The sequence below is a fragment of the Molothrus ater genome, chromosome 2 (assembly GCF_012460135.2).
Source record: "Molothrus ater isolate BHLD 08-10-18 breed brown headed cowbird chromosome 2, BPBGC_Mater_1.1, whole genome shotgun sequence".
NCBI classification, from domain to species: domain Eukaryota; kingdom Metazoa; phylum Chordata; class Aves; order Passeriformes; family Icteridae; genus Molothrus; species Molothrus ater.
This window is the reverse complement of record NC_050479.2, coordinates 20742684-20754801: the sequence shown is the minus strand read 5'-3', so window position 1 is coordinate 20754801 and position 12118 is coordinate 20742684. Positions and strand designations below refer to the sequence as shown.

General features: G+C 37.4%; 1 protein-coding gene across 1 annotated transcript in view; it reads left to right on the top strand.

Annotated features, from left to right (window-relative positions):
- TBL1X (transducin beta like 1 X-linked) overlaps window positions 1-12118 on the top strand; it is a 195190-nt gene that overhangs the window by 170802 nt on the left and 12270 nt on the right. Inside the window, exons 8-11 of the mRNA XM_036381681.2 lie at window positions 4018-4159; window positions 6913-6976; window positions 7077-7174; window positions 8659-8719. Of these exons, the coding sequence (XP_036237574.1) occupies window positions 4018-4159; window positions 6913-6976; window positions 7077-7174; window positions 8659-8719 (365 nt within the window). The remainder of the gene's footprint in view (window positions 1-4017; window positions 4160-6912; window positions 6977-7076; window positions 7175-8658; window positions 8720-12118) is intronic.

Here is a 12118-nt window from a genome sequence, read left to right as displayed (position 1 = left end):
AGTGCAGAAATCCATTAGAGCTGCATCCACATTAGTAAGCTAACTAATGGGAATATTCCTGGGCACTGAGGCCAGCTGGCACAGAATGGCTGCTGTCTGTGCTAGCAAACTGCCCTGGCTGCCAAACAAACTGCACACTGGGAATCATCTCTGGACATTGTAACCACCAAGCCATGCCCAGGAGTTATTCAGGGAGAACATCAGAGACCTAAGCAAGAGTGCTAATTAAAACAAGCCAAAATCTGGCCAGGGAATAACCTGTCAGTTTGCTTGCACAGGTCACCATGGTCCAGTGAGACAGAGTGTTCTGAACATGCTTGAATTTCCCAGAGTGGAAGTGGATGGACTGTGAATGTCAAGGCTGCTAGAGCCTTGAACTCCAAAACCTTTTTCAGTTCAACTTAGGATGTTTTTGTCCTTGTGTTCCACTGCTGCTTCCAAGAGTGTGTTCTGTTCTGTGACATCCAGCCATGCCCTTCAAGTAATTCACACAGCCATGAAGCAGAGGGACCTGGCCTCAGTCCCAAAACAAACAGTAGGTTTCTTTGCTTACCAGCTAATCTATGGCAGCCTCTCTCACACAGAGAGGCTGTGACTTGTCTCTTCCAAACCACTCTGTGCACCTTTTGCTCTCCCTAGTCAGCAGAGTAATTATCCATAAAAGCTGCTGTCCGAGATCTTTCAGTTCTGGCTGTGTCTCTCAGAAGCAAGAGAAGATGTTTCCAGGTTATCTGCTGTCATCATTTCTGGGTTTTATATACACAGTACTTCAGGTTACTGCACTCCTCATATCAGTGGCTTAGGATCCACTGTAAATTACCTTTCAGAATAATCCTTTTGACTTTCCAGGTTGAGGGTGTTAATTTCAGACACCACCCCTCAATGTCAGTGCCAGATATTAATTCTGCTAACTCTGAGTGCTTATTTGTTAGCAGGGGACTATTTGGACTGGTTTCCTCAGTGCATCAAATCCATGAATGCAAAGTGGTCAGCTATTAGGGGAGGTTGATTTGAATAACCTGTAGCAGGGAATAATGTTGTAGAATCAGTGGGGCAGAGACCTTAATCAGGGCACCTGTGAGGCACTTCCTTCTACTGTCTAGAAAGAGTGAGCACTTAATAAGAGACCTGCTTTATTAAGGAAATATTAGATGTCAAAATAAAAATGAGGAATTTCCTTCCCATAATTCTTTCAATAATATCTCTTAAAATAAAATAACAAAAACTCTAACCTGTTGAAGCCAGAAGTAGTAAATACACATTAGCAATATTGCATCTCATAATAACAGTGATTTAAAGTCTTGTAGCTGAAGATTAGAAATACCAAGGTTCAGCAGCCATCTTGCAAAATTATTTACCCAGCTGCAGCACTTAAAACCTCTGTGCTCCCAGCTACAGAATGGTGATTTTATATGTCACAAATTAAATTCCACAAACATTTGTCCACCTTGATTCATGAACACACTCTGGGGCAGGAGAGCATGAAATAAAATCCTTTCAAAACTAGCCTTCCTAAAATTTGGTAATACTCTTCCACAGGGCAGAGGAGTATACCTATTACTCATGTGTTCGTGACTTGCATGTTGGAATGAGCTGCTTTATCATGTAGATAGAAATGCTTCTGTGGGCAAAGGAGATTAAATATCTTTCTGAATTGTGCTTGAACTGTGCTCCTCTAATAAGGCAGAGTTCGCTGAATCATTCAACAGAAACCAGAATACTTTCCAGAGCATTCTCTGGACTCTTTGTTTTTTTCCCCAGCAACAAAAGGGAAGACACACAAATACCCTTGCTGCACACTAGTAGGCTTATAAAGCCTCTCTGCAGGGACACATAATAGCTTATGTAGCTTTGGGAGAAGAAAAGGGAAAAACAAAATTAAAATACTGGAAAATAAGATTGCCCAGGCCTTGCCAGAAAACTGACTAAATAAAACTGTTGAAAAACAAAACATAACCCTTTTAGAACTAGCAAATAGCATATTGTATTTAATGGCCAAGTGACTGAGTACTTTATTCACAGGGTCCAATAACAAACTGAGTTATTACAATGAAGGCAGGATGGTCCTGCAATCTTATATAGAAGAGAAGCCAGCTCTGAAGAATGTCCTACTTAGCATGTTAACCAATGGAGCAGTCCTTTAAAGATGTATGTTCCCATCATTGTTAATTACCACAGTTAAAAATGTTCCTTTACTTCTGAGCCTCATTATTAACTTGGTTAATTTTCTAGCGAACATACGCAAAAATGTCAGTTTTCCAGACCTCTGAAGAAGCAAGGGTGCATATTACAGTCACATCTGTGTGGTGGCAAAAATTACCCTGATCTGAATTATTTCTTAATCACTAATGTGAAAGATATGTCTCAAAAATTAAAGAGTGGCTTTACAGGAGTATCTGGGTTCAAAACCCTGGCCAGCCATCACATCTCAGCTTGGCACAAAAGGTTCACAGGAGATGGGGCACATTCCCCAGGCATGCCATAACCCAGAGGAGCTCAGAGCTCCTGCTCCAGGCAGAGAGGTGTTTGCTTTTACAGTTGAAATGTTTGTATAAAATTAGGCTAAATTATTAGTAAAATAATACCCAGAGATCAATGGAGTTCGATAATTGCTTGGTCAATATTTGCATTTGAAGACATGTCAAGTGTTGAAAGTTTGCCTGGTATTCTTAGTATCGATAATTAAAATGCTTTACTAGTAGACCAAAAGAAAATATAGTATTCTCTTGTGATGGATTTCTTTTTCAGTAAAACATTGCTTATCAAAGCAAAAAGGGGTCACAGGTGGATCCATTTCTTTAAAAACTGATCTTTGAAGAAAGACTTTTTCTCCTTGATAGTGCATAGGAAAGTTTTTTGTCATTACTTTAAAAAAAAAAAAGGAAAAGCTAACACATCAGATGTATCAACAATGAAATTTCATCTACACTGTATGAATTCTTGCAAGTATTGTTGCTAACTGCTCCAAGTTTCTACTTACTGCAGGTAAATGAAAATTGCTTTCTGGACAAAACAAGCAATCCAGGAAACTTGGTTTTGGTTGTTGTTGTTTCAAAAACTTAAGGAAAGGGAGTGTGAAAAAAAATTCCAGTAAACTTTTAAAGTGGAATATCTTCCACTCCATGGCAAATTTATCTCAGAGCATCAGAGACATTTTTCAGTAGAATAAAGATTTATGCAAATTCAAAATAAATATATCATTTACAAGTAGATAATGCTAAATTCTTCCGCCTCAAAACCTTTTCTAAGCAAAATCAGGGTTTTAGCCTACATTAAAAACATCTCTGTAGAAAATAGTCGGTCTAAAATATAGATCAAAATCCTGATGCTGCCTCTGTCTTGTTCTATCATGGCAGTACTTATTTTGCCACTTTTTCAGACAGTATGATGTAAGCACCAAGCTACAGACAGTTGCTGTAAGTTGCCCCAGACTAACTCAGTTATGGTGATGCCAGCTTTAGGTATGTAGTGCAAAATGTAGACAGGAGTTTCCATGTTTTAAATAGAACTTATCTGAATAAACAAAATTATTATGACAGGTATAATTTAAATATGTGTTAGCATTTTAGAAAAGTACACAGAGTACAGAAAGAGTTGGAAAGAAAAAATTACTTCTTAAAGGCTTGTAATGCCCTGATCTGTTCAGCAGGTTTAGGGAAAGGTGGATGGATCTACTCTGGGCAGTGCACAGGAGAAACATCAAAATTCTCAGGAGGTTCAAAACAACTTCTACTTGCAAAATCTGGAACATTTCAATAGAATAGGGCCCTCCCCTAGGTGTGCTTCTGCTAATTCCAGCACCAAAGCCTTACACCAATGTTTTGCACAGAGCCAGGAGGTTCCCAGCAGCCCCGTGCAGTCAGACGCTCCTGTTACAGTACAGGCCAGCGGCTCTTGTTCCTCCCATCTCCTGCAAGGCTGTAATGCTGTCTCAATGAAAACAGAAATACAGGCTTCTACACTGTTTGCTGGGTCAACATGAGGAGTTTCCAACTTATTTGCATAATTGCTTTATAGATCCGGAGACTCAACGGCCAGGATATGGAATCTCAACGAAAACAGCAACAGCGGCTCCACTCAGCTGGTTTTGAGGCACTGCATAAGAGAAGGAGGACATGATGTCCCCAGCAATAAGGATGTGACTTCATTGGACTGGAATGTAAGCTAACTTCTAAGACTGTGCATGGTTTTTAACTGTCTAAATTTAATTCCAAGGCAATTACAGTTGCTGCTCCATATCTTTCATATCTGAGGTGACCAGAAGCTCTGTCCTAACCTACTGACCTCTTGTTTCAAATACTCATAATAGGCTGAACTTTCTCCTACATGCTGTAATTTTCCAGGACTGTTGCCATCTTTGAGCTTAATAATGATATATTTATATCTCTATTTTAGGAGCATGGATAAAAATAATCTTAGCTAGCGTTAAGAACAAAGATTAACCAAACAATCTATGTAATACTGAAGCCTCATTAATAATGTATTTACATCTCATAGTTACTTTATTTTGGCATGTAAGGAGATAAAAGTACCAGTGAAGCTTTTTCTGAGGTTGGACTCCAGATCCTCTCATTTGAATTATGCTGTGCACAGCAAAATCTGTTCACATTATTTTCTTTGTCTTGATAGGAGCATGTGTAGTTTTTCTGTCCTTACCTTCTGGATGAAACTGTCTTGCTGATCTCTTTTTTACTTTCATCCTGCAAAACCTCCTATCTTAGATAATGTGCTCGTGCACAAAGAATACTGAAGTGAACAGAGAGGACAGGTATTGTAGAGAATCCCCAGTCTCTGGGCAGTGCCTTTGGACAGCTCTAATTGTTGCCAAAAAAACTTACAAGACCCTGCAGAAACCTTAATTACTTCAAGCTAATTTTCATTCTGCCTATTTTGCTGATACTAGAACAGACAGACAGAGTGATCACATTAGTCTTGTTTTCATAGAAAACAGATTAATTAAGTAGCAGAAAGGATTTTCAGCAGTTATGTAGAGTCTCAGTTGCTGGCCAGAGATCAAGTTTCGATTAATCTTTACTGCAGTATTGTCCTTCAGGTGAGCTAGGTGCTTCACAAAGTAAAAGATAAGGCCACTGCACAAGTCACCTTTCCCCTGTGTATTTTATATTTGCACAGTGGAAGAAGTTGGTGAATAGTACAGAAAGTAGAGACAGGTCAAGGAAGCAAATAAAACTCAAGCTTATGTTCATTACTTGTTTCCTGTGGATATTAGAGTGAAGAAACATGGTTGTGAAAAAATATGCATCTAGGAGTAAGAAAAGAGAAATTGTAAGAGGAAAACATGCAATGACTGCAGAACAGTTAGGAGAAGATTTGTCCAAAACCCTCCAGTGTTTCCTGTAGTAGTTCCTTACCTTCCAGACTTCATTGGTACTTCACTTGCATTGTACTAGTACTTGAGGTAGGGAAATGTTTCTAATTCAAATACTTCAAGTACTTCCAACTTACTTTAACTTTCCCAAAGAATGTGAATTACCAGCCACAAATTAGGATAAACTGTATATCTAAGTTCCTGAGCTTTTCTTTTTCTCTTTTGGCCCTTTATCACCTTTCTTCTCATCACTGGCCCAGAGAAATGTACATCACAGTGAGCTTCACTTAGCTTATGATATTTTCCCCCCTACGTTATTATATATTTGAGTTAAATTTACAAGTACTCTGAGTCAGTGTTTTTGGAGGATTGGAGTGGGCATATGCTTTAAAGGATTATTTCATGCTTTTTTCTAATTTTCTATTCAGCAAGCTAGAAATGCCATCTGCCTTTATTGTTTATTTAGAACCACAATATTAATCATATTTCCCTGTGAAATGTTCACACTGGTGGTATTGAATTAGTTCTTCTCTGGTTTATGTGACAGACTGACATAAAGGTTATAAGAAAGGTTATTTCTGGAGGTCATATTCAGATCATGCCCTTTGATACCATGGGTAGGATTCATCTCCTGTAGGTTTAACCATCTAAACTAGTCCTCTAGACTCACTTTAAGTCAGCAGAAACAGAGACACATGCCTTCATATTGAACTGGGCATAATCTAAAGAAAACGAGCTTGTGAGTTACACTTCAGAGTTGTAGTGACATGATGGTGTTAGTAATGGAGGGAGACTAGATGGTACTCCTGAACTAACTCCTAACTTCTGCATGTCTGGACATAAATGGGATGAATCTCACTCTTAATCCAGGTTCTGAAATGGTGAAAAACTAAATACTTCAACAGTGTCACCAGAGGGCAAAGTTCTGGCCCAATCACACCAGCTTCACTGGCTGCACAGGATTCCTTCTGTGAAGGGTTCCTTCCAGAATACATGTGACTGCTGATCAGATTCATGGGCTTTTGTCCTCCTAATTGGGACCAATTAATCCATTTTTTCATCATGGTACTGTGCCCGTGAGCACATGTGGGAGTCTGTGTTCAGACAAGTGGAAAGCAATTCCTTGGTGGTAGATAACATTTGAGGTGTTCACCTGAGTGTATGTGGCTTAGGGCCTTCTTTCAAGTAGAGGTGCCTGAGTTTCAGTGAGCTGGGATTTACTCTGGGGTTAGGTCATCTGTTGATGTTTTGTAGGTCCTTTATGTCTAAGAAGTAGTATCTGTTTGTTAAGTGGAAGAAGCCCATAGAACTTGGTCTATCTTGTTTTCTTTTTCTAATCTTTTTCATTAAATGGCTCGTATCTGATGGTATAGCCTACTATTTCACTGTATGTTAGAGGATTTTATTTCCTCTGTGCTGTCTGAAGTAATAACCTTTAGTTCAAATCATAGCATAATCAGTCTCAATGAGTGGACTCAGAATCATAAATCACAATTAGCAAACCTTTAAAAAGAAAGAAAAAGGTTGGTTGAAACAGATTTTTATCTCATAGCTACCTTTGCCATTTTTATATATTCCAACAGAGTGATGGAACACTATTGGCTACAGGCTCATATGATGGTTTTGCAAGAATATGGACAGAAGATGGTAAGTCAAACATTTCTTGTTCTTAAGCATCAAACAGCAGTGAGCTGTAATTTGACCAGTTTGTAAAGAAATTGTAATAATAACCTGTTCTTTATTCCAGGTAACCTTGCAAGCACCTTAGGTCAACATAAAGGTCCAATATTTGCCCTGAAATGGAACAAAAAGGGGAATTATATTTTAAGTGCTGGTGTTGATAAAGTGAGTTTTAAAAATACATTATTCTAACATATAAGTATGCTGATGAGTGAGCTTGTGCTGCTAAATTCCTTAAGATTAGTTTCTTCTTCTCCAGGCACCCTGGAGAGTTTACATTTCTTTAATATATTTTAGTGCATGTTGATTACATTTTTGAGGCTGCATGAATGTATACTATTTTCATGGAAAATACTTAATTAAAAAAAAAAAATGTGTAAAATTGATTCTTAAGTATGTCTCTGTAAAGGAAGGAGCAGCTTCCAGTACTTATATTTGTAGTTTTATCAGCTATTTACGGAAAGAAAATGATCTTAAAGATACCACACCTTTTAGCTCATATAACTGTTGAAACACTTATTTGAATAAAATATATATGGCTTCCTCTGGAAATATGCAAAAAATATGGTTCTGAACTGAAAATCAAGCAAAACACAGTAGTTACAGCTAAGTGCACATTAGAGATTAAAATGAACAGCTGACTGATGAGCCATTAAAACTGAAACTGGAAAGTACACAGCATTCATCTTGCCTAACTTTCAGTGTCTAAAAATTAGATGCATATGACATCCTTGGCTTCCTTTACAAAACTCAGAGAGAAAAATGGCACTTCCAAGGGATAGGCTGCATGGCCTGTGTTCCAGTGAGATGCACTGACAGTGCTTCTCTCCAGCAGCTGGCAGAGGGGAGTCCAGCTGAGATTTGTACTTTGTAAGCTCAGTGAATCCCTATATTTTTATAACCTTGTGAAAATGGAAGCTTTAATACTGGCTTATATTCAGCTACACTGATCTCCCAACTGTAATTCCATTACTCTGGCAAACTTACATTCTCAATAAAAGCATCATTTCTTTAGGTGATCCATTATCAGCAAGATGATGCATCCTTAATTTATTTTCTGGAAGTATATACTCCCAATAAATTGATAATTCTCTCAGAAGGTGGTATTGAGCTCTACAGGGGACACACTCAGGTGTGCTGTGGGTATGGATTGAACCTGTACTAAGCCAATTATACCTGAGCCTGTCCCACCTCAGGGGCAAGAAGTGCTGTGTACTCTGCTGATAGAAAAAACATTTCACTTATTGGCCTGTTACAAATGGGGTTCAGCATCATTTTGAAGTAGAATTCAACTTGCATTTTTTGAAAAGGGAAAAAGGATCATAACTGAAGCTTTTTTTTCAATAAGCTTATTAAAAATGTATAGTCTTATCTTCTAGCATTATTCAGAGAGAGTATGCCCATTTTTCATAGTTACATTGCTTCTTTTGTAGGCATGATACTTCTTTATCTACACTTAGATTATTATTCTGTAATACCTAGAAGTGATTTTTGGTTTTCCCACTGTTTAGCATGCAAGGCTCTCTGTAGTCAATAATTTTATCAGTTCATCATTTAGAATTGCTACTTAGTGAGGGTGCTATTTGGATTTTTTTCTCTGAACTGAAAAGCCACTAATCTTTTTTTTTCCACTCTTTCTTTGGATGCAGACAACAATAATTTGGGATGCTCACACAGGAGAAGCTAAACAGCAATTTCCTTTCCATTCAGGTACTTTTCGCATAACTCTTGTTAGGAAAATGAAATGCAGTTTTTAATTCTGTCAATGTACTTTATCCATATCTGCCACAGAAAAGTTTCAATCAAGTTTTTTGTGCTTTAACTATCCTGAGTATCATGGCTTGTGGGTTTATTCTCATTTCCCAAAGACACAGTTCTGTGATAATCAGCTTTGAAAGCTGATTTTAGGAGAGGGTTTGTACACCAGCCATGTCTACCTAACTGAGCAGTCCTGTTGTTGTCTATGTGCTTGAATAGTACCAGGTGGTGATTCATGAAGAGAATTTTCAGTGAAGGTGTCTGGGATCTTTTCAATTCTCTCTGCTCCTGTTTCAATGAAGCTGATTTGAGGCAGAAGCAGGCAGATCTCTCCTGCACCTTGCATTCACCACTGCACTCACAAAGGTCCTCAGAATTTATTAGCTCTTAATTTTAACTTGAATTTCTTCAATATTTGCTTACTCTGGTTATTGGAAATCAGTTGCCAGGCTTGAGTTTCAAAACCTTGCTGCATCAGAATGCTATTAGGATGGTTACTTGTGGAACTGTTTAAAGAAGACAGGAGATGTCACAGATACTAAATAATCTTGAATAACAGACAGTCATTGACAAAATCTGAAATTCACCTGAGACCAGACTTGTAAGATGATGGCTGAATTCATGATCCAAAGTGGCTACATTTTCATAGTGAAGAATTTTAAGGGGTATAGTAAAACTGAGTTTAAAACCATGAGAACATTCTGGATTCTGATGCTAGAGGTGTTCATCTTCTAGCTCACTGTAACTAATCCATTTTTAAATACAACAGGCTTTCACAATGGTGTTTTAAAACATATTTCAATACTAATTTTAAAACATTATTTTGCACATGCTTTTCAACTCAGACTGTTCTTATTCTCACATTTACACTGATGTGAATAATATGTAGTAGCAATCCAAATGTTTTTTCAGCAGTAGACAAAAAGTATGACCATGGGCACAGCAAATCCATACTCTGCATTTTTGTCACTTGTCTCTCATCTATTAATGCAGCTGTTGGTTTAGAGGAGTTGGTGTGTGCTGACAGATTTTCTCACTGTGGCATTTATTCATCTACCATAACTGTTCCATAACAGGAAACTGTGCACATAGAGTGATTTAGTTAATGAGACTCTTAATCCTCTGATCCCTAGCTAGTAATCTAAGTAGTTGTGGATTCAGAACTTGGTTGCCCCTTCAGAATCATGTTCACTGACACATAAGCTGTCTTAGCAGTGATGTGTATCAAGGACAAATCACCCCATCCCCTTCTTAGCAAGCTGAAAACTCAGCTGTATCTACCAATGCAATATGTCCATGTGCATGAAAAGATTTTTTAAAAAATTCTTACCGCACATGCTGTTTATCTTTGGAACATGAGACACAATTGAAGTGCAGATATGGAGAAGCTAATATTTTTAATTTTTTTTTCACTCTTTCACATATGTTTTCATAAGGAAGTAAAGCAGTTATTAAGGAAATGCTGTTCAGGAAATTTTTGATTGGAGAAAGCATGTATCCTTCAAAACCTTCTTAAAATCAGCCAGACTCTCTACTCACTTTGTTCTCACAAATCTAAAGCCACAAAGACCTCACCTTGTCCTCTTTGCATCACCAGGACAAACTAACAGCAAATTCCTTTCCATATCTGGATGCTGAAAACCTTGACTACACTAGGATTAAAGGTGGCATTTTAACAATTAAAAGTCTAGTCTAGGCAGGATACACCTCCTTTAACACATACTTCTTTGAAGTCTGGAGGTAGTTGGCCTGGAAAAAACATGAGGTTTTTTTACTGTCTGCTTCTTTGTAACAACTGGTTTAATTTAAACCACATGGACAAAACTGTCATCCTAAAATATGTAAGGAAAAGTTCCTTTGTCTGGGTGTTGAAGGCCTCCATCTTACTGGTGTTCCCATGTAATTTTTGAGGGTTTTGTTCAAAATATGTAACTATGAAGATAAGTAGCTTCTAGGGTTTCATTATTTTTTGCAAAACTATGAATCATCATAGGCCATTTGATCAAAATATATATTCACAAAACTTACTTCTTTAAAAAGGAGCTAAGTCATCCAGTTTTGACATTTACTGATAGATACAGACTGATATCTAGGCTTGCAGGAACAAGTTGTTAAATTGACAGCAAAAGAGGTATTTGTGTGGCCAGTTTTAACCATCTGTGTGTAGTGACAGGACAAGGGGTGAATGGATTCAAACTGAAAGACAGAAGGTTTAGATTAGATATCAGGAAGAGATTCTGTACTGTGAGGGTGGTGAGGCACAGCATCAGGCTGCCCAGAGAAGCCCAGGCTGGCTGGAGCTCTGAGTGATCTGGTCTGGTAAAAGGTGTCCCTGTCCACATCAAGGGGCTGGAACTAGGTGTTCTTTAGGGTCCCTTCCAATCTAACCCATTCTATGATTCTGTGATCTAAGTGCTCTAAATCACACTTAAATCTTCTTTAAAAGCCTGAATTGCAGATAATTATTGTAACACTTCCATTTTTGGTTTTTATTTTAGCTGCATTTTTTAAGGATTTGTGCTGCTTTTATTATGACATATTATGATATTCTAATTGTTTCTGTGCAATTGGCTGGTATCCCGTGGTTTTGGAAATACTTTGGCAATTTGATTATTTGCATCAGGAACCATGTTTGTTTGATTTTTTTCAAACTTTTTTATGTAGTTACATATCCAGTAAACATATAAACATATGACTGAGTACACCAATAAATGAATCAGTATTAATTATCAGCACTCTATGATTCAGTTATGCTGAATTATGATTCAGTTATTTCAGTAAATCCATAGTTTTAGGTGCCAATAGCTCTCTGAAAATTAGTTTTTGACTCATACATATCATACTAGATATTAGCCCTGAAGACATATTGCTATTAATGATGATTTTTTTTTTTTTTTGCTTTGAAATAGTAATACAAAGCTTGTAGCATAAAAAGAAAGGCAAACAGGCAGTTAAAGAAAGATCTTTGATTGTTTCCTGATCCTCATTCATGTTCATTGGAAAACTGAAAAGTAGTCTGCTTTCCTCACTCAAATTTCCTTTATATTTCTGCAAGGTAATAATTCCTTTCCTGTCATAGAGAATTATTGAGCTTTTTCATTGATACTGAAAAAAGCCCTTTCTATGAAACAATGTCAGCCCTTCATTCTCATTTAGGGAGCTACCTGATGATTCAGATGGTGATATGGATCTATTTTGTTTTGTAGATCATAAAAATTATAATAGGAAAAACATATTTAAATGTAACAGGCTTGTCAGAACAGATATCTTTTCACCTCTGTATTACCAAAGTATCTCTCTAAACACATTTAAGTAAGGAATTTCTTGGTTTCATTTTAATGTCAAATTTGC